This window comes from Onychostoma macrolepis, chromosome 25, assembly GCF_012432095.1.
Source record: "Onychostoma macrolepis isolate SWU-2019 chromosome 25, ASM1243209v1, whole genome shotgun sequence".
NCBI lineage: Eukaryota > Metazoa > Chordata > Actinopteri > Cypriniformes > Cyprinidae > Onychostoma > Onychostoma macrolepis.
In genome coordinates this window covers 21,763,828-21,786,704 of record NC_081179.1, presented here as the reverse complement: position 1 = coordinate 21,786,704, position 22,877 = coordinate 21,763,828, and the positions used below count along the sequence as shown (strand labels likewise).

General features: G+C 37.9%; 5 protein-coding genes across 5 annotated transcripts; all 5 read left to right on the top strand.

The window, feature by feature from the left end:
• The first annotated feature begins 16,075 nt into the window (after positions 1-16,075).
• Positions 16,076-16,531, top strand: LOC131534379 (histone H4). The gene has a single exon (XM_058767211.1). The coding sequence runs from the start codon at positions 16,173-16,175 to the stop codon at positions 16,482-16,484; it is 312 nt and encodes a 103-aa protein (XP_058623194.1). The 5' UTR covers positions 16,076-16,172; the 3' UTR covers positions 16,485-16,531.
• A 723-nt stretch (positions 16,532-17,254) lies between these two features.
• On the top strand, positions 17,255-17,705 carry LOC131534365 (histone H2B-like). The gene has a single exon (XM_058767197.1). The coding sequence runs from the start codon at positions 17,263-17,265 to the stop codon at positions 17,635-17,637; it is 375 nt and encodes a 124-aa protein (XP_058623180.1). The 5' UTR covers positions 17,255-17,262; the 3' UTR covers positions 17,638-17,705.
• Positions 17,706-18,331: 626 nt separating this feature from the next.
• On the top strand, positions 18,332-19,109 carry LOC131534332 (histone H1-like). The gene has a single exon (XM_058767165.1). The coding sequence runs from the start codon at positions 18,371-18,373 to the stop codon at positions 18,992-18,994; it is 624 nt and encodes a 207-aa protein (XP_058623148.1). The 5' UTR covers positions 18,332-18,370; the 3' UTR covers positions 18,995-19,109.
• Positions 19,110-19,593: 484 nt separating this feature from the next.
• LOC131534385 (histone H2A) lies at positions 19,594-20,027 on the top strand. Its single transcript, XM_058767217.1, has one exon. The coding sequence runs from the start codon at positions 19,609-19,611 to the stop codon at positions 19,993-19,995; it is 387 nt and encodes a 128-aa protein (XP_058623200.1). The 5' UTR covers positions 19,594-19,608; the 3' UTR covers positions 19,996-20,027.
• Positions 20,028-22,078: 2,051 nt separating this feature from the next.
• Positions 22,079-22,550, top strand: LOC131534339 (histone H3). Its single transcript, XM_058767172.1, has one exon. It carries the CDS (start codon positions 22,097-22,099, stop codon positions 22,505-22,507), a length of 411 nt encoding a protein of 136 aa, XP_058623155.1. The 5' UTR covers positions 22,079-22,096; the 3' UTR covers positions 22,508-22,550.
• Positions 22,551-22,877: the final 327 nt, after the last annotated feature.

Sequence of the window (22,877 nt, the reverse complement as noted above, 5' to 3'; positions counted from 1 at the left end):
CCAATCACAAGTGCAGTATGGAGTACCTCAAGGCTCAGTACTTCGCCCCTTACTTTTCACGCTTTACATGTTATCCTTGGGAGATATCATTAGGAAACATGGTGTTAGCTTTCACTGTTATGCTGATGATACTCAGCTCTATATTTCTTCGTGACCCGATGAAACATACCAATTTGCAGAACTAACAGAATGTATAGTTGATATCAAAAACTGGATGACTAGCAATTTCTTGCTGCTAAATTCTGAAAAAAAAAAACAAAACAAAAAAAACAGGTGTATGTAATAATCTAGATCACTGTCTAATACTTGATGGCTGCTTCATCAGGAAGGAACCTAGGCGTACTTTTTGATAGCAATCTTTCCTTCGAAAAACATGTTTCTAGCATTTGTAAAACTGCATTTTTTCATCTTAAAAATATATCTAAATTACGACCTATGCTCTCAATGTCAAATGCAGAAACATTAATTAATGCGTTCATGACCTCGAAGATAGATTATTGTAATGCTTTATTGAGTGGTTGTTCTGCACGTTTAATAAACAAACTCCAGCTGGTTCAAAATGCAGCAGCTAGAGTTCTTACCAGAACCAGGAAGCATGACCACATTAGCCCGGTTCAGTCAACACTGCACTGGCTCCTTATTAAACATCGTATACATTTTAAAATCTTGCTAATTACCTATAAGGCCCTGAATGGTTTGGCACCTCAGTATTTGAGTGAGCTCTTATGGCATTACAGTCCTTCAAGTCCACTGCGATCTCAAAACTCTGGCCATTTGATAATACCTAGAATATGAAAATCAACTGCGGGCGGGAGATCGTTTTCCTATTTAGCGCCCAAACTCTGGAACAGTCTACCTAACCTGGTTTAAACATAATACAGTAATACGCTTCTAATGTTCAAATCCTTTAAAGGACTGTTAGGCTGCATTAATTAGGTAAACCAGAAACGGGAACACTTCCCATAACAGTCGATGTACTTGTTACATCGTAAGAAGAATGGCATCTATGCTAATATTAGTCTGTTTCCTTCTTATTCCGAGGTCACCGTAACCACCCGATCCAGTCTGTATCCAGATCAGATGGTGGATCAGCACCTAGAGATGACCTCTACAGCCCTGAACATAAGCAGAGACCAGGACAACTAGATGAGCCCCAGAGACAGGTCCCCAGTAACATTATATAACATTGTCCCCCAGGGACAAGACCTCGGGAACCAGATGAGTCCTTTACACAATCTGACATGGCTGCGGTTGGAATTGAACTACGGGTTTCGTCTGGTCAGAGGAGAACTGGCCCCCCGACTGAGCCTGGTTTCTCCCAAGGTTTTTTTCTCCATTCTGTCACCGATGGAATTTTGGTTCCTTGCCACCGTCGCCTCTGGCTTGCTTAGTTTGGGGACACTTATTTTCCAGCGATATCTCGACTTGATTGCACAGATACTATTTAAATTGAACTAAGCTGGGCGATGACATCACTGAATTCAATAATGAAATGCCTTTAACTGAAAATTGAGTGTTTAATCTTGTCATTTTACATTATTGACACTATTTTCCTATTCTGATATTGGAAAGTTGCTTTGACAATCTGTATTGTTAAAAGTGCTATATAAATAAAGGTGACTTGACTTAAAATGATGGACATTGCTAAGGTCAACCTGTTCTCATAAAAATACGTACCTCTGCGCACTTTTTGTGCGACACCGTTTTACATACCTTGCTGCACGTTTCGCCGCAGTTTCAAATAGAAATGTCCACTGAGTGGCGCTAAAACACAGGTTCAATATGTGAACCCTGGCATGTTTTTATTACGTAGATATTGATATGTATTGCTGTTTTTTTAATTTTTTTATTACGTTGCTTCAGATACGTATTGCGGCGGTTCAGAATTCAAATATCCGGGGACTGTCGCTAAAGGTTAATGCTCTATCGTGGAAATATGCCCTACACCAGACCCAACCCTAAACCTACCCGATAGTGTTAACAAATGCAAAACTGATATAAAAACGTATTAGCTGATGCAACTGCGCCATTTGAACTTCCTTTTACACAGATTTTAACTGCTTTGTCAAACCGCAGTTACACAGGATTCGAACCAGTGCTTCTTGTCTTCTAAGTCCGTCTCTGTACTCCGTGAGCCACCGAACAAACTTGTCATATATGAAAACCATAGATATGAGGCTGGATGTGTGCTATGCTAACGTTCAAAAGCATCAGTTTTCAAATCTCCCAGTATATTAATATTGTTTTGAAGTCATAGCATGATATTCTTCAAGTAATTGTGCGAAAATTATGCTTTATTAATTGCAACTCTGTAAATTTGTGTGAAAGTGTTCATTTATTTTGGAAACTGCAGTGATATGTACTTATTGGTACGTATTTCATGTCACGCTAAAAAGTGCACGCAGGTACATAAATGCCATGAGACCAGGTAGCTAAGGTTATTGCTCAGTGATACACAGAACATATATATATATATATATATATATTTAATAGAGGTATATTTTAAAATAATACACAGAACATTTTTTTTTCTTCTTCTTTCAGTACACACATTCAAGATTATATTTTGGACAGATGTTTCTAACTTCATTCCAAGGATGTTGGGAATAACAAACACAATAAAAACACTGAAATTTTAGTAACTGATTACATGTAATCTGGATTACATAATCAAATTCCAAAATGTAAGTACTTGTAATTAGATTAAACTACATTTGAAAATACTTGTAATCAGAATTACTTTTTATGGATTGCATAATTACATATTATTTACACAACAGCAATAAATTATTCATAATTTATTTATTCTCCCTAATTCCTCTTTTTCATCTTTTAAATGTTCCTTTCTAAAATAGCCTACTGCTTATATACATTCAGAAAGTCTTCCAGTTCTGTGGACATTCACACAGAGATCAGTCAGAAGTCAGGTGGCTACACAGCATTTGAAAATTGGATTTACAAAAATCATTTCAGGTTTAAGAAGTGTTTCAACATTGCATCAACTATTGATGAACACATACATTTGTATTTGCATTATCACTCTGTAGGTTATTTAACTGTGTTTTCCTATGTCTTTAGAAGGTTTTCGTCTTTCATAATAATTAAAATGCACAAACTCGTGAATTCACAAATTCACAAGCTTTTTTCTCATCTGATCCTCTTTCACCTATATATTTACTTAAAGTACCCCAGATTTTAAAACAAGATTTTAAGTATCACATTTGCATGCTCATGCATGGTTCTCTGAAGTTGGTTATGGTCACATGACATGCGGGTAAACACTTATTTTTTTTGGCAGTGCTTTATTTTGATAAATTTTATAATGACTTATTTTAATTTAACATTTGTATGATTTCATTAATTATCAGATATTCATTAAACTCATAAACCTGCAGTTCCTTCACAAACCCTATGGGAAACCTTGACATAATATAATGTTTAATGCACTTCATGTTGTTAATAACAATGAATGGCATATATTTTCTTATAACAGTAGGTGGAATTTTGATGTAACGTATTTGTCACATTAAGAAAAATGGTAATGGTATCACATTCACATGTGATAAATGCAGGGAAATAGTTGACAGAGAAGGTTTTAGAACTAGAGACACGCATCCAAACTTTAGTTGAGGATAGTAAGAATGTTAGGGCTGTAGATACTGCTTTGGATGCGACTAGCTCAGGGAGTCCTGTACATTGTTCGGTTTCGGTTGAGCCCGTGCAGCAGGGCACCTGGGTTACTGTGAGGCAGCATAGTCGCGGGTCAAAACACCACTCTTCCGTTCCGATCAGAACATCAAACAGGTTCTCCCCACTCGGTGATGCACCCACTGAGAAACCTGATGAAAGTGCTCTAGTTATTGGCGATTCTGTTATGCGGAACGTGAAAATAGAGACACCAGCCACCATAGTCCATTGTTTACCAGGAGCCAGAGCGCCTGACATCTTGGCAAATTTAAAAGTGCTGACTAATGCTAAACGTAAATTCAGTAAGATTGTTATCCACGTCGGCGCTAATGATGTTCGACTTCGCCAGTCGGAGATCACCAAAAATAATGTTAAAGAGGTGTGTGAACTTGCAAGTACGATGTCAGACACTGTAATATGCTCTGGTCCGCTCCCTGCTTACCGTGGTGATGAGATTCATAGCAGACTGTTGTCACTTAATGGCTGGATGTCTAAGTGGTGCCCGCAAAATAACATAGGCTTTATAGACAATTGGAAGAATTTTTGGGGCAGACCTGACCTGTTGAAAAGAGATGGTGTTCATCCCTCCTGGGGTGGTGCCGCTCTTCTCTCTAGAAATATGGCACATAGTCTTAGAGTTCGTATTTGACTAACTGGGGCCCAGGTCAGGAAGCAGACAGACTGGCTAAACCGATCGTCTGCTAGCCGCCTCACGTCACCAAAGTCAGTTAACTCTCAGCACATAGAATCTTTTTCACCTAGATATCACTCTATAGAGACTGTGTCTGTTCCCCGAACTAGAAAATACAGAAAACATCCAAACCAAAGTAATAGTAACAATTTAATTGATGTTCAACAAATAAAAAAACTATATAATACAGATAAACACATGATAAAGCTTGGCTTATTAAATATTAGATCCCTTTCTTCAAAAGCACTTTTTGTAAATGATATGTTCACTGACCATAAACTAGATGTGCTTTGTCTGACAGAAACCTGGCTAAAACAAGACGATTACATTACTTTAAACGAGTCTACACCCCAAGATTACTGTTACAAACATGAACCGCGTCCAAAAGGTAAAGGGGGAGGTGTTGCTACAATTTATAGAAATATTTTCAGTATCTCTCAGAGGTCGGGTTTCAAGTATAATTTGTTCGAAGTAATGGTGCTTCATATAACGTTATCCAAAGAAACAAGTGTTAATGATAAATCCTGTGATGTTTGTACTGGCTACTGTATACAGGCCACCAGGGCACCATACAGACTTTATTAAAGAATTTTCTGATCTTCTATCGGAGTTAGTGCTGACTGCAGATAAAGTCCTAATCGTTGGTGATTTTAATATCCATGTTGATAATGACAGAGATTCGTTGGGATCAGCATTTATAGACATTCTAAACTCAATTGGTGTTAAACAACACGTGTCAGGACCTACTCATTGTCGAAATCATACTCTAGATTTAATACTGTCACATGGAATTGATGTCAGTGGCGTTGAAATTTTGCAGCAGAGCGATGATATCTCAGATCATTATCTAGTCTCCTGTATATTCCATATAGCTAAAGCTGTAAAGCCAACTTCTTGTTACAAATATGGTAGAACCATTACCTCTACCACAAAAGACTGCTTTATAAATAATCTTCCTGACTTATCTCAGTTCCTCAGCATATCCAATAGCTCAGAACAACTTGATGATGTAACAGGAACTATGGACTCTCTCTTTTCTAACACTTTAGATGTGGTTGCTCCTTTACGCTTAAGGAAGATTTAGGATAAGAGTCCAACACCGTGGTATAATGAGCACACTCGCGCCTTAAAGAGAGCAGCCTGGAAAATGGAGCGCAGCTGGAGGAAAACTAAATTAGAGGTATTTCGTTTAGCTTGGCGGGAAAGTACCCTATCCTACAGAAAAGCATTAAAAACTGCTAGATCTGATTACTTTTCGTCTCTTCTACACTGTAAAAAAAAATCTGTTAAATTTACGGAAAAATACCGGCAGCTGTGGTTGCCAGAATTTTACCGTGAAAAAGACGGTAGCAACATTTTAGGATTTACAGAACTGTTTAAATTTACAGTGAAAAACCGTATCTCATTAACTGATACAATGTTAATACACAAACCTTTCAGTTAAGACATTTTATTTGCAGAAACCGACTACGCTTAAATTATCCAACTGCCATTTGTTTATAAACTAATATTTATAATGTTTATGTAATGTGAGCATAAGAGTATTAAGAACTACTTTGTTTAAATCCATGAAGAAAATCTTACTGATTTATGCAAAGTCACCAATTCAGCTCAAAACTCTTGCAAATAACAGCAACACACATACATGCGTGATTAAAACTAACAAAGAGATTCTCTTTATATCAGTAGCTACACAGTTATTGCCTTTAAATAAAGCAACATGCAGCATAACATCAGTGTCTCTCTGTCCGTCCTTGACTTAAACACAGGCTCTACTCTCCAGCACAATGGTGACCCACAAAACACAACAGGAAGTTGACTGTTAGGTTTTACAGTATTTTGCTGTTTATTTTCTTGATTTTACGGTGAAATACCGGCAGCTGTGGTTGCCAGTAATCTACTGTTTTTTACAGTTTGTTCCGTAAATTAAATTTACGGTATATTTCTGTTAAAATGACGTTCCACAGAATGTTTTGTCATCTCACAAATTTAACCCCTTTAATCCCACAGCAAAATCCTCAGTTATAAAGAGCACTTCTATGTGTCCACACTACAGAGTGTTGAAGTAACACTGAAGCAGTGATGAATTAATGAGAGAATTAAGTGACTAATTAAATTAGGATTGAGTTTATTGATGAACACCTGCTGTTAACAAGTAGAATCATTGAAGGAACGAGAAACAAGAGCAGAGAAACAAAACTTACAGCTAAAGCCAAGATGAAATCAACTGAAATAAAACACATGAAATCTCTCAATATTTCAGAAGAGGTGATTAAACAACTCCACAAACAGCATCTTATTACTAACCACTTTTACTTTATTTCTGTCATGTGTACAAAAGCTCTTATTGAGATTTTAGTTGTTGTACTTTCATTTGAAGTCACCATATTGGCGATCAGTGGGTGCTTTAGTTGGGCTCTTGACTCGTGACTCTTTAACATTGGTTTTTGTTTGGTTGCTTTTAATTCGCTGTGTTTATTAAGCACAGTTTTTAAAGCAAAAGCGCCAAATTAATCTATCATCATCGGAGACTTTTGTTTGTGATGTCAAAACCGTCATGATCTAGTTTAATTCACTGGTTATCCCATGTTAAGTCTCTTATTAAACATGTGATATGTTAATTGCACCATTAATTGCTACAGTAATCAAATGTTGTGAAACAGCTCTAACCAGAATATGCACAAATAAATGTATTGAACTACGGCAGAAATTAAACACACACAGACATCAGCAATCAGCGTATGAATCTCAAAATTGGTGACAATCAAAAGCGATATTAAAAATTTAAAAAAAACGGTTCAACTCTGAACATCACAAAACAGTCTACTGAAAAGTAACAACAAAAACAACACCAAAATAAAAGCAAATAAAGAAAATATTAAGAACATTCAGCTGCATAATTTATTCATGCTGCAGTGCATTCTGGGAGTTTTGTACTGGCACCCAGCATGCTTTGCAGCATGAATTGTTTTATTATTAATAGTCACCATTGTTGAGGTTCATGTGCTGATTCCTGATGTCTGTGTGTTTCTAAATGATGCTGTAACTCTGAAGGTTTTGTGCATAAAGGTTTTAAATTCTTTCATAATGGTTTGTCAGCTTAACTTGTGGAGTAATATTATTACCATAGCCAATATGAAATTAATTACAAATCACCCACATTGTTTGACACTAACTGAGATCAGCGATCCAGGTCATTAGAAGATGATCACCACTTTTAAGTTTTAACCAAAACTACAAACACTCTTGGCTTTTCTTGTCATAACTAATGTGTTTACAAACGCAGTCATAACAGCCAAAGAAAAACTAACCTCAAAGAGTCAAGGGTCAAGAGCATAACAAAAGCAACCACTGATCGCCAAAATGGTGAGATAAAACAAAACATTTGAAATAAAATATAAACCTCTGTTAATTCGTAGATATATGACAGAAATGAAGTCAAACTGGTTAGTAATAAGTGGAGCTGCTGTTTGTGGAGTTGTTTAATCATCCTCTGCTGTTTTATTTCAGTTGATTTCATTTAAGGCTGTGGCTGTATGTCAGTTGTAGTTTTGTTTCTTGTTCTTTCCTTCAGTGATTGTGTTTGTTAACAGCAGGTGTTCATCAGTGTCTGAATTCACTCAAATGTTCTCAATCACTCTGTCTAGTGGACTATATAGTGAAGTAATGTAGGACTAGTGAATGAGGGTGTAGGGAGTGGTTTCAGACACAGTCTATGAGTGTCGACTCTGAGGCTACTTTCTCGAAAACAAAGGTTAGATCTATTACAGTTATTCACTGTATATAGTAAGGAAACTTACTCTTAATCATTTAACAGGTTATTACTGTGGTATTTTACAGTTTTTTACTGTTAAAATCACAATCATTTTTTACAGTGTAGAAGAAAACAAACATAACCCCCGGTATTTATTCAATACAGTAACTAAATTAACGAAAAATCAAGCATCAACAGGTGTTGGCATTTCCCAAGAGCATAGCAGTAATGACTTTATGAACTACTTCACTTCCAAGATTGATACTATCAGAGATAAAATTGTATCCCTGCAGCCATCAGCTACAGTATCGCATCAGATAGCGCACTATAGACCCCCTGAGGAACAATTCCACTCATTCTCTACTGTGGGAGAGGAAGAATTGTATAAACTTGTTAAATCATCTAAACCAACAACATGTATGTTAGACCCGATTCCATCTAAACTACTAAAAGAGCTGCTTCCAGAAGTCATAGATCCTCTTTTGGCTATTATTAATTCATCATTGTCATTAGGATATGTCCCCAAAACCTTCAAATTGGCTGTTATTAAGCGTCTCATTAAAAAACCACAACTTGACCCCAAAGATCTAGTTAATTACAGACCGATCTCAAATCTCCCTTTTCTGTCAAAGATACTAGAAAACGTAATATCCTCACAATTATATTCCTTCCTAGAGAAAAATGATATCTGTGAGGAATTCCAGTCAGGATTTAGATCGTATCATAGTACTGAGACTGTTCTCATTAGAGTTACAAATGACCTGCTTCTATCATCTGATCATGGTTGTATCTCTTTATTAGTTCTACTGGATCTTAGCGCTGCGTTCGACACTATCGACCACAACATTCTTTTGAATAGACTAGAAAACTTTGTTGGCATTAGTGGAAGTGCCTTAGCATGGTTCAAATTGTACTTAACTGACCGCCATCAGTTCGTAGCAGTGAATGAAGAGGTATCATATCGATCACAAGTGCAGTATGGAGTACCTCAAGGCTCAGTACTAGGGCCGTTACTTTTCACGCTTTACATGTTACCCTTGGGAGATATTATCAGGAGACATGGTGTTAGCTTTCACTGTTATGCTGATGATACTCAGCTCTATATTTCTTCGGCCGGTGAAACACACCAAATTGAGAAACTAACGGAATGCATAGTCGATATAAAAACTGGATGACGAGTAATTTTTACTGCTAAATTCTGAAAAACAGAGGTGTTAATTATCGGACCTAAAACCCCACATGTAATAACCTAGAACATTATCTAACACTTGACGGCTGCTCTGTCAATTCTTCTTCATCAGTCAGGAACCTAGGTGTGCTGTTCGATAGCAATCTGTCATTTGAAAGCCATGTTTCTAGCATCTGTAAAACTGCATTTTTCATCTCAAAAGCATATCTAAATTGCGACCAATGCTCTCAACGTCAAATGCAGAAATGTTAATTCATGCGTTTATGACCTCAAGGTTAGACTATTGTAATGCTTTATTGGGTGGTTGTTCTGCACGCTTGATCAACAAACTACAGTTAGTCCAAAATGCAGCAGCTAGAGTCCTTACTAGAACCAGGAAATATGACCACATTAGCCCGGTTCTGTCAACACTGCACTGGCTCCCTATCAAGCATCGGATAGATTTTAAAATCTTGTTAATTACTTATAAAGCCCTGAATGGTTTAGCTCCTCAGTACTTGAGCGAGCTCTTATCGCATTATAGTCCTCCACGTCCGCTGCGTTCTCAAAACTCCGGCCATTTGATAATACCTAGAATATCAAAATCGACTGCGGGCGGCAGATCCTTTTCCTATTTAGCCCCCAAACTCTGAAACAATCTACCTAACACTGTTCGGGAGGCAGACACACTCTGTCAGTTTAAATCTAGATTAAAGACCCATCTTTTTAGCCTGGCTTACACATAACACATTAATACGCTTCTATTATTCAAATCCGTTAAAGGCTTGTTAGGCTGCATTAATTAGATCAACCGGAACCGGGAACACTCCCCATAACACACGATGTACTCGTTACATCGTAAGTTGAATGGCATCTACGCTAATATTTGTCTGTTTCTTTCCTAGTCTGTTTCTCAGTCCGTATCCGATCAGATGGTGGATCAGCACCAAGAGATGATGTCTACAGCCCTGATCGTCAGCGGAGACAAGGACACCCAGATGACCCCCAGAGATATATCCCCAGATATATCAACCAAAAATAACAAAATAACTAAAATATAATAAAATACCTAACTACATAATACTACTATTGTTAGAAATTGCAACAAAATTAAAATAGAAATATAAACTTTTGAACTGCGGGTTTCGTCTGGTCAGAGGAGAACTGGCCCCGACTGAGCCTGGTTTCTCCCAAGGTTTTTCTCCATTCTGTCTCAGAGGAGTTTTGGTTCCTTGCGCTGTCGCCTCTGGCTTGCTCAGTTGGGGATACTTAATTTCTAGCGATTATCGCCGATTTGATTGCACAGATACTATTTAAACTAAACTGAGCTAGACAATGACATCCCTGAATTCAATAATGAAATGCCTTTAACTGAAAATTGAGTGTTTAATCTTATCATTATACATTACTGACACTCTATCCTCCAATTTGATACTGTTAAGTGCTTTGACACAATCTGTATTGTTAAAAGCGCTATATAAATAAAGGTGACTTGACTTGACTAATGAGCTGCTCAATTAATTTAGCTGATTCAGTTATTTTCTTCTGCTCATTTCAAAGCATATTTTAACAAATCTATGTGCATGTTTAACATGTTGACCTCCAGTGTGAGGTAGTTATTTATGTTTTATTCAGTCTGCACATTTTCAAAAAAAAATCAAAAAATTAATTTCTGGTTAAACCATATACCTGAAAATTGAATTTTGATATGTTACAAAAGAGTTGTTGTAAAATGTATTGGTCACAGTTATGTGGTTTTGAAATATGTTGTGGCAAAGCAAATAAAATGCAAAAACTGTATTACTTCTGAAACAGGTTTTTTGTTTTATCTTCCCAGAAAAGTACACTCAGAAAAATGATTCGGTCTAAATTGACATTTTATGTAATTCAATTGCATTACAATTTTCCATCCATTTAGATTACATAGTTTTAACATAAACAAATCAATAAACTTAACGCGATTCATATGCATCAGTCATACATGAATGAAACAGGTAAGATTTATGTAATAATTCACAGTAAAGTCCCCACACTGCTTGGTGTTCATGTGTTTCCACACTACAGAGTGTTCAAGTAGAATTGAAGCAGTGCTGAATTTAAGAAGATAATTATGTGATGATTGATCATTAATGATGAACAGCTGCTGTTATCAAGAAGAATCACCGAAGGAAAGAGAAACACAAGAACTACAACTGACTTCAGCCACAGCTGAAGATGAAATCAACTGAAAAAAAAGACATTAAACCTCTCAAGATCTGATTAAACAGCATCAGATTGACCAGATTGACTTTATTTCTGTCAGACTTCTAGAGAAGCTCTTATTGAGAATTAACAGAGGTTTAGATGCTTTATTGTTTTGTTTGAAATCACCATCAAAGAGACCAGTGTTTCCTTTTGTTGGGCTCTGGGCTCTTGACCCCTTGACACTTTGGTGTTGCTATTATACTGGTTGCTTTAATTGTGTGTTTATATAAAACACAGTTTAGCCAGTGAAACTAAGAAAAAAGAAAAAATAGAGTTGGGGGCAGATGGTCTGCCGATGTAGTTTCAAGTCCAATGTCTTACGAATATGTGTGGATTTGTTTCATAGCTTCAGATCTAGTAGCATTGTAAGAGCAGATAATTTAAATAATTTACAAATCACTTTGTGCACAAAAAGTTTTCATCTGTAACAATGCAAAGACCACAGACATCAAGAATCAGCATATGATTCTCAACAATGGTGACAGTCAAGAAAATGCTTCATGTTGCAATGCATGCTTGGTACCAGCATAGTACAAGACTCTCCCATGTATCCCAGCATACATTGCAGCATGAATAAACAATGCAGCTGAATTGTCTGATTATTTTCTTTTATTCTTACTATTTTATTTTACGTTTGCTGTTTTAGTTGTGACTTTTAGTAGCTTGTTTTGTGATGTTCAGAGTTTTATCTGAATATTTTGTTGACTGTCACCATTGTTGAGATTCATACACTGATTCTTGATGTCTGTGGTCTTTGAATTGCTACAGATGAAAACATTGTGTGCACAAAGTGATTTTTAAATTATTCAAATGATCTGATATTTACAATACTGCAAGATCTAAAGCTACAAAAAAAAAAAAAAACTAAAGCGGTATGACATCTATATAATCAGATATTGGACTTGAAATGAGATCAGTGGATCATCTACCCACAACTCTTTTTTTTCCTTGGCTTTGCTGGCTAAGCTAAGTGTGTCTTATAGAAACACAGTTAAAGCAACCAATACAATAGTAACACCAAAGTATCAAGGGTCAAGAGTCCAACAAAAGGAAACACTGGTCTCTTTGATGGTGATTTCAAACAAAACAATAAAGCATCTAAACCTCTGTTAATTCTCAATAAGAGCTTCTCTAGAAGTCTGACAGAAATAAAGTCAATCTGGTCAGTCTGATGCTGTTTAATCAGATTTTGAGAGATTTAATGTCTTCTTTTTTTTCAGTTGATTTCATCTTCGTCTGTGGCTGAAGTCAGTTGTAGTTCTTGTGTTTCTCTTTCCTTCTGTGATTCTTCTTGATAACAGCAGCTGTTCATCATTAATGATCAATCATCACATAATTATCTCCTTAACTCAACACTGCTTCAATGTTACTTTAACACTCTGTAGTGTGGAAACACATGAACACTGAGCAGTGTAGGGACTTTGCTGTGAATTATTACATAAATGTTACCTGTTTCATTCACGTATGACTGATGCATATGAATCACATTAAGTTTATTGATTTGTTTATGTTAAAACTATGTAATTTAAATGAATGGAAAATTGTAATGCAATTGAATTACATAAAATGTCAATTTAGACCGAATCATTTTTTTGAGTGTAGGTTACAATGATGTCTTTGTACATTTGTTTTGTGTAATTTAATTACAAGACATTTTGGTGATACCGTCCTTAAGTTTACAACAGCAACAAATTGCTTTAAATAAGTATAAAACTGCACAAGGCTTTCGCACAAACTTCGATGACCTTTCTCGTATCCTAACTGGAAATGCTACACACATAGCACTCAGCTCTAATGGTTGCCAAGAACAGGCTGCTGGAATAAAGAGGATGAGAGAGTAACACTGAACCCAGCAGGCACAAAACAGGCACACAACCTCATAAGACGTTGATATTTGGTTACATTTCGGTCGCAACGTCAGGTGACCAAAATTCAATGTAAATTCAAAGTCTAATGTCAATGTTAAATTGATGTCCAATACCGATGTCAGCAGATGTTGAGATTTTGTTGTTTTTAGGTTGTGCAACCAAAATCCAATGTTAAGGCAACATCAAATTGACGTCAAATCTTGACGTCAACCTGATTTTCATTTTCAACCAAAATGCAATGTCCAACGTCAACCTGATGTCACATAGACGTCTGGTGCCTGCTGGGAAGCAGCACATGATATATGGGCATGTTCCAAACCATGTTATCTGCAGCCTCTTTCACCTTTTAAGGTAAGAAGGTGAGTAAACAGCGAGGTTCAGCATGAATATGTCAATGGGGATAGGTTTACAAATAATCTTGCAAATACATGAGCAGATCGCCAGCACAATATTACCAATCAGGAATGTGATGATGTAAATGGTGAGAATCTTCTGACATTATTGTCAGCCTGTGGTAAAGTTATTCACTTTACTGCAGAAAACAACCCCGCAAGTTCCTAAAACAGCACCTGTAATATATAAACACACATACTTTAGGCTGTATTCTCTTAATATTATGAAAAAATTAGTAGAACAAAACTTCTTAAAGATATTAAAAACATAAGCGGTTTTATTTGGAACTTACCAAAAGGCATTTCTCTCTATTATTACTATTCTTAGTAGTCAAGTCAGAATTTTTTGAAATGTGCTTCTGTAACAGTCCAGACACCTGGATGGCATACATTATACAGTATTATGATTTGCATTCTGTGAAACATTATGAAAACATGTTTAGAATTGAGCCACTGTCTCCAGGCCTATAAGCATATGGCTCATTAAAAATACAAATCATCAGACCGCTCTATGTTCCATCTATGATCAGCGAAAAGCACAATTATTTAAAGTCTGGGGGCTGAAATAGTTATTATTATTCAGGCAGTTTTTATTTGCTATTATTATTTCATACATTTTTAAGCATTGTTGTGTCTTAGTGATCAAGTCTGTCCTGCTCAAAAATGACCCCAAAATACCATGAAGTTACTTAACATTAGTCTGTATTCCAAGTCTAGAAAAATAGCATTTTTTCTTTCCTTTTTACAGTTGCACAGATATGATCATTATGAACTGTAAGTATGACAAGAGCTGCATTTTAAATTCTTTAAAATACTTTATTTCTTTCTTTATTTTGGCTAAACCTTAAATGGATGTTGCATTAAATGACTTAATATTGAGTCCATCATCTATGCAGAGAGATTTAAAAAAAAATAATAATAATAATTAAAAATGCTGTATTGGTAATACAAAACAATTGACCGTGACAATCAAAACATTAATTAAATGAGATCATTCAGAATGATCAGGGGTCTGTACCATGAAGCCGGTTTAGCTGGCTAGCCAGGTAAGTTTCAGTTTAGTTTGTGCCAACTCTGGGTATTAGGTACCATGAAAGTGGTTTGGCTTTTAGCAGTGTTCATCACCATAGTAACTTAAGCTCCACAGCTAACCTGCACCGGGGCAGGTAATGTTCTGGTTTAGAGAGCTCAAACCAAAATTTGACCAATCCACTTCAAGCAAAGTGACACATCTGACAAAGCCACTCCTCCAGTTTCTCTTACTCCAAATTAAAGGACGCTACATAGTAAAACATTTTTAAAGATAAAATCATCTGATTTTTAGAGATGATTATTTTTTATAATTATTTTATATTATTTATATAATTATCATACCCTTTATCCGTTACACAAGCTAGTTTAATTTAATAGTAATTATTAAGCTTTTATTTAAAATCAATGTAAACATATATATAATATGCAATATAAATAAGTTTTAGAATCAATAGCTTTAAACAAGACTACATTTGAGCTTAGATTAAGTGTTTTTATGCCTATAAATATTATCAACTCTATAAACTAACTTCACTTATATGGTAAGATGTTTTCTTTAAGTTTTCCTCTTTCATGGATAGATCGTTCCATGATAGTGCTGTGTAAATGTGTTTAAATTATTCATATTGTTCAACCTTTTAATCTTTGCACTGGCTCTCTCATGAGAAGTGAATCATAGTTTTAAGGCATGTGATTGGCTGCTCATTACTGATGTCAAACTTTCATGTGCATGCCCTCCATTGGGAAAGTTGATGATCAGCTACATGGCACCAACAAAGCCGGACTGGACTGGTTTGGTTTTGTCAACTCAAAACTAATCCTGTAACCCTGAGTTTGTTCAGCCACCATCATGATACAGGCCCCAGGTTTCATGCAATCAGGTTTATGAATTTTTAATTAATCATTAATATAAAGTTCCTAATATGCATATATAATAAATGACAATTAATGGAGAATATATATATATATATATATATATATATATATATATATATATATATATATATATAAAAGACGAATTCCTGAAATGTTGGGATGTTTTTAAAAATTGAATAAAATGAAAACTAAAATAATTTCAAATCACATAAGCCAATATTTTATTCACAATAGAATATATAGATAACAAAACAAATGTTTAAACTCAGAAATGTTACAACTTTATGCACAAAATGAGCTCATTTCTTTCGCTGGACTGACGCGCATCATGACGTAGCATAGATCCACCTTCACATGTTTCAACTAGGTCCTGTAAGCAATTGTAAAGCTCTTCTTGCACCTCTACAGCTTTCACAGTCAAGTCTGATTGTGTAACATAGCAGTTTGAAGATCTGTAAGCATGTCTGGAAGAGGTAAAGGCGGTAAAGGACTCGGGAAAGGAGGCGCTAAGCGGCACCGTAAAGTCCTGCGGGATAACATCCAGGGCATCACCAAACCCGCCATCCGTCGTCTCGCTCGCCGCGGCGGAGTCAAGCGTATCTCCGGTCTGATCTACGAGGAGACCCGCGGTGTGCTGAAGGTGTTCCTGGAGAACGTGATCCGCGATGCCGTTACCTACACCGAGCACGCCAAGAGAAAGACCGTCACCGCCATGGACGTCGTGTACGCGCTGAAACGACAGGGACGCACTCTGTACGGCTTCGGAGGATAAACACGTCCGTGTTGCCATAGAAACCCAACGGCTCTTTTAAGAGCCACCCACACTGTCACATAAAGAGTAGAAGTATTGTTGTCTGTCTTGTTCTTGATGGAAACTAACAATAATGAGCTCTATTTAAAAGTAAAACCAGTCTATTGCTGGTAGTCACTGAATCAGAATATTGCTGGTGTTTCATTCAAAATCCGAATGACAGCATATTTTTGTTTTGCGTAGCGTTTTTATGTGCTTGTTTATCGTTTTCTTTGAATTGAAGTGATTTACAAAATAAAGAGAATACAATCAGATGAGAATGATATTTAAGTTACAGCAGAAGTGAAACTGTCAGGACAGCAGTGAAAAATAGAGTAATCATCATTGCTCTCCTTTCTCCAAATTATCTCAATGAGTCTATAAAGGGTTTAATATTACACTGTTTGATATTTGAAACCCATTTGTTTTCTTGTTAAAACATAACTAACAAAAAGAGCGGGAACTGAAACAAAATAAATTTATTCATATCGGCTGATGTCGTTCAAACCATAGACATATTTATTATGTCTATGGTTCAAACACGGAGCGGTGGGTGGAGCTATCAATTCACCGCCTGTGATTGGCCCTCGTTCCGCTCGTGATGCTTCGAGTTGTCCAATCACATACGACTTTATGGGTTTGGTCTATGAAAACACGCAATCAGAGAACTCCATACCTCCTTGAAAATTAGTATAGACGAGTCAATAAATATCTCTGTCTGGCTCATGATTATAATTGATGCATCTGCATCTTCATCATCATGCCTGAACCAGCGAAGTCTGCTCCTAAGAAGGGCTCCAAGAAGGCCGTCACTAAGACCGCCGGTAAAGGAGGAAAGAAGCGCAGAAAGACCAGGAAGGAGAGCTACGCTATCTACGTGTACAAAGTGCTGAAGCAGGTTCATCCTGACACCGGGATCTCTTCTAAGGCGATGGGGATCATGAACTCTTTCGTCAACGACATCTTCGAGCGCATCGCCGGTGAATCGTCTCGTCTCGCTCACTACAACAAGCGCTCCACCATCACATCGAGAGAGATCCAGACCGCCGTGCGTCTGCTGCTGCCCGGAGAGCTGGCCAAACACGCCGTGTCTGAGGGCACCAAGGCCGTCACCAAGTACACCAGCTCCAAGTAGAGCTCCGCTCCAGTCCCCGAGACTCAAAGGCTCTTTTAAGAGCCACCCATCTTATCACTGAAAGAGCTCTTGGTGTTTTAATATTATTATTTCGGTGTGTGATTTCACTTTTTTTTTGCAAATAAAAATAGTATTACAACAAACAGTCTTATCAAGTAGTAACATTTAAAATACAAAAACGCAGTAACAACACATGCATTTCGATATCATACATAAGGCTTAATGTTCATCAGTGTAATTCTGACGGTTTATTCCAACTAATAATGAAACCATCATAAGAAGTGTACTCCGTGTTACATATTCATACTCCGTTGAAAACCGTTTTCCATGCTGTTATTGTTTTCTATTCGTCAAATGTACAAATTAAATAAGCAATGACTGATGAAGAATCATGTGACACTACTAATGATGCTGAAAATATAGCATTGCAAGCACATGATTCAGCTGCATTTTAAATATATTGAGATAGATAGATTAGATACATACATGTACAATTACTAGTCTATATTTAAATTTTAAGAAAGCATTAGCATAGTTTCTAATCTGCAAAGATGTTTTGATACACTTGTTTTACTTCGTGTTCAAACGGATCATCACATATTCGCTGAGGCAAGATCTGTGGGGCTGGGCATTGAGTCTACACGGTTCTCATGTGGCAGTTAAGTTCATCAGCGCGCGCTCTGCAGCATTTCATTGTATTCAGTGTATCGACGTGTAATAACCGCTCAGAAACATGGCTGAAACCGCTCCAGCTGCCGCCGCTTCGCCGGCTAAAGCCCCCAAAAAGAAATCGGCATCTAAACCCAAGAAAGCGGGCCCGAGCGTCAGGGACCTCATCGTCAAGACTGTGTCCGCCTCCAAGGAGAGAAGCGGCGTGTCCCTCGCCGCCCTGAAGAAGGCTCTGTCTGCGGGCGGCTACGATGTGGAGAAGAACAATTCCCGCGTCAAGCTCGCCATCAAGAGTTTGGTGACCAAAGGCACCCTGGTCCAGACTAAAGGCACCGGTGCCTCCGGTTCCTTCAAGCTCAACAAGAAGCAAGCCGAGACCCAGAAGAAACCCGCCAAGAAAACTCCCGCGAAAGCAAAGAAGCCTGCAGCCAAGAAACCCGCCGTCAAGAAATCCCCCAAGAAGACGAAGAAACCGGCCGCCACAGCAGCAAAGAAGGCGACAAAGAGCCCCAAAAAGGCGAAGAAACCTGCAGCTGCCAAGAAACCAGCCAAGAGCCCCAAGAAAGCGAAGAAGCCAGCAGCTGCTAAGAAAGCAGCCAAGAGCCCCAAGAAGGCCAAGGCAGCCAAACCCAAGACGGCGAAGCCTAAAGCAGCCAAGCCTAAAAAGGCGGCTCCCAAAAAGAAATAAGCATCAGTCTTTGTTTTTTTCTTCCCAAAACAAAACGGCTCTTTTAAGAGCCACCCACTTGCTACATAGAGAGCAAATTATTAGTTATCTTATGCTTATTGGGGCAGTTGAGAGGGGGCGTGTGTATGCTTTTATCTCAGTACAATACATTATACTTACTTAATCGAAAACATTTATTGATGATATTTTATTCACATTAGCATTTTAAATATCTGAAACAAATTAACTGATAGGATGCATGTAGCTAAAACATCGATGCTAGGCTTGATTTAAAAATAATATCGGAAGCTGATCTACTTACAAAAGCAACAATTCATTTGTTTTCCCAGTGTTTATGTGGACATATATTTTGTGCGATTTTATAATGTTGGTTATTTTACCGTCTTCTGCATTAAACGCATTTTATATATAAAAGTGTTTACATTTTCTAATTCATCCATTCATTACAAGGCTGGCAGAAAGGGGAGGGGTTTGGAGTTTTGGAGAGGCTTGCAGTGATTGGTTTGCAGCTGTGACAGACTCTGACCAATAGACGAGGAGCACTCGCTCTTAAATACTGATTGTCCAGTTTGGGTGCTGTTATTATTTCTACATCAGCTTTAACGTACTTCAACATGAGTGGAAGAGGTAAAACCGGTGGTAAGGCCAGAGCAAAGGCTAAGACTCGCTCCTCCAGAGCAGGGCTGCAGTTCCCCGTCGGTCGTGTTCACAGGCTTCTCCGCAAAGGAAACTACGCCGAGCGCGTCGGTGCCGGTGCTCCGGTTTATCTGGCCGCTGTGCTCGAGTATCTGACGGCTGAGATCCTGGAGTTGGCTGGAAACGCCGCTCGGGACAACAAGAAGACCCGTATCATCCCCCGTCACCTGCAGCTGGCGGTGCGCAACGACGAGGAGCTGAACAAACTCCTGGGCGGAGTGACCATCGCTCAGGGCGGCGTGCTGCCCAACATCCAGGCCGTGCTGCTGCCCAAGAAGACCGAGAAACCCGCCAAAACCAAGTAGATGAGCTGAAATGTGATGAACACACCAAACTCCCAAAGGCTCTTTTCAGAGCCACCCACCTTCTCTATAAGAGCAGTTTGAATCATATGATACATTTGAACAGCTTTGGTTCTTTTTATTAAATATATCGCTCTGTGTATAGGCTACAGTACACACGATTTGCGTTGCCCACGCTGGACACTAGGGGTGTGCGATACTGCAAATTTTGGTATAGATCCGATACCGAGTAAATACAGGGCCAGTATCGCCAATACCGATACTTGTCATTTAAAAAAACATACATTTAAACAACCAACAACAATTAAAACAAAAATAACAATAGTAATGCTGAAATGACTAATATTATATTCACTTTAAAGCTACGTGGATATTATTTGTCTTTCTAAAAGGACTTTGCAGGCAGAGGAGCCCAGAACATGAAAGCGATGCACAGTTTCATGTTAAATATTTTCTCCCATAGAAAATAGTTATAAAAATAATTAATATGGCTTAATAAATTAAGAACATAATATTAAAAGACAAAACTCAGCATACACCTTATTAATGTTGCAAAATGGACATAGGCCTACAAGTTAACATATGTCCAGAATATGAAAGCAACTCTCAAAGTTTTCACATTATGCATTTTCCTCCCATAGAAAACCATTATAAAAAAACGTAAGTGGCTTATTGAATGAAGACAGTGATATGAAAAAGAACTAGGCCTATTAAAGCATAACTCGTTTAGTATTGAAAGGATTTTCGGATGTTATGTATGTACGTACTGTATTTTCTCTTTGTTTAATACATACTGTAATATTTGTTTGTTATTATTGCAACAAAAAAACTGTGATATGAAAAGACCAAATTCAGTATAGATTATAAAAATATATAGGCCTACTATGTACTGTATGTAAAGGTAAGCAGATGAACCCAGAACATGAATGCAACACGCTGAATTTCATTTTCTCTCATTGCAATATAAACACATTTAATATGGTGCAATGGAGGAAGAGAGTGCTAAAGACCAAATAAATAAATAGACCAAATTCGGTATACAGTTTGTTAATAAAATATAATATGTGGCAAGCAGCTGAGCCCAGAATATATATGCAAACATGCTAAATTACATGTTAAGCACTTTACTCCCACAGAAAACTGTTATATTGAAATCATTTAAAGTGGATAAATGCATTAAGAAATAATATTAAAAGGCCAAACTCAGTATACACCTTACAGTGATACTGCATAAAAAGGACAAATTCGGTATACAATTATATACAATATGCACTATGTGAAGGATTTCCTTCCTCCCCTTTTCATTTCTTCTGTAGCTCGGAGTTCAGTTCCATCTCGCGCTGTATCCCTTGCGCTTGAGCCGCTGGGTCACGTGACGGCATGACAGCAAAACAGCGTAGCGATGTTTGCATACGAGATGTGAAAAGAGCGGAATATACACCCACAGACATGTCTACATTTTATTGAACGTATTAAATAATGTATTAAGTGTATAGGAGAAAAAAATTAACTAAAATATCGATCTTGTCAGGCTAGTATCGATCCGATACCGATACCAACATTGGTATGGATACTATAGGATCGATACGCCCACCCCTACTGTACACGAGTGAGATCAATACGAATTATAGTGAGTGTTATGTACACAACAGTTAAGTGTGAGTGGAACAGCACAAAACGATCCTTCAATGAAAAGAAAAAAGAAAAAAAAGAACAGATTTGAACATGTTTCACTGCAATAGGAAGATAAGAAAACATCTTAAAACATTTATGGTAACATCCTCCACCCCACTGTCACGTGCAGTGTAAATACAAAAAAAGTATATTTTCATTAGCTCTGATTCTAACAGAGCAGCCTTCTCTTGAACATATATGTAAAGGGAAACAAAAATGAGACACTGAATACTAGAAAACAATTGAGTGGGAAACGCAGACCGCAGCAGGAAACGCGCTGTCATTGGCCGCCTCACGCTGCGCTGTAAACACAATAGCCAATCAAATACCGCTGGTGACGCACCGCCCAATGAGACAGTACAGCTTAAAAAGCTCCTGCACAAGAACATAGTCATTCTGTGTCATAGAACAAGACTCGACTCTCGAGAAAATGGCAAGAACCAAGCAGACGGCTCGTAAATCCACCGGCGGCAAAGCCCCGAGGAAGCAGCTCGCTACTAAAGCCGCCCGTAAGAGCGCTCCGGCCACCGGCGGCGTCAAGAAGCCTCACCGCTACAGGCCCGGCACCGTGGCTCTGCGAGAGATCCGTCGCTATCAGAAGTCCACCGAGCTGCTGATCCGCAAGCTGCCCTTCCAGCGTCTGGTGCGAGAAATCGCTCAGGACTTCAAGACGGACCTGCGCTTCCAGAGCTCCGCTGTCATGGCCCTGCAGGAGGCCAGCGAGGCTTATTTGGTCGGTCTGTTTGAGGACACCAACCTGTGCGCCATCCACGCCAAGAGAGTCACCATCATGCCCAAAGACATCCAGCTGGCGCGCCGCATCCGCGGAGAGCGCGCTTAAACTCAACGCTCCTCCTAAACCCAAAGGCTCTTTTCAGAGCCACCTCAATTTGTCTGACAAAGTACAATTTCCAGAATTCTTGTAAAATTAAGGAAAAAAGTAAAATGAAGATAAAAATGTAATTTACATCTAGATGGAGTAAACGGACTCATGTACACATGCACATATTAAGAACTTTATATAAAACTACTATATAGGGAGAAGAGTAATGGATGTAAACTTCATGTAAACACCTCAGTCAATCCAATCAGGCTCGACGTGAATTAAATTTTCAATCCAATCAATAGGGGGGAAATCATGTGAACATTTGAATATGACTATCTTCTCAATCAAATTTAAAAACACCATGCGCACATACGCGGCACTATTA

Excerpts from the sequence above, each read along its gene's own strand:
- LOC131534332 (XM_058767165.1), top strand. The coding sequence starts at position 18,371 with ATGGCTGAAACCGCTCCAGCTGCCGCCGCTTCGCCGGCTAAAGCCCCC.
- LOC131534385 (XM_058767217.1), top strand. The coding sequence starts at position 19,609 with ATGAGTGGAAGAGGTAAAACCGGTGGTAAGGCCAGAGCAAAGGCTAAG.
- LOC131534339 (XM_058767172.1), top strand. The coding sequence starts at position 22,097 with ATGGCAAGAACCAAGCAGACGGCTCGTAAATCCACCGGCGGCAAAGCC.
- LOC131534365 (XM_058767197.1), top strand. The coding sequence starts at position 17,263 with ATGCCTGAACCAGCGAAGTCTGCTCCTAAGAAGGGCTCCAAGAAGGCC.
- LOC131534379 (XM_058767211.1), top strand. The coding sequence starts at position 16,173 with ATGTCTGGAAGAGGTAAAGGCGGTAAAGGACTCGGGAAAGGAGGCGCT.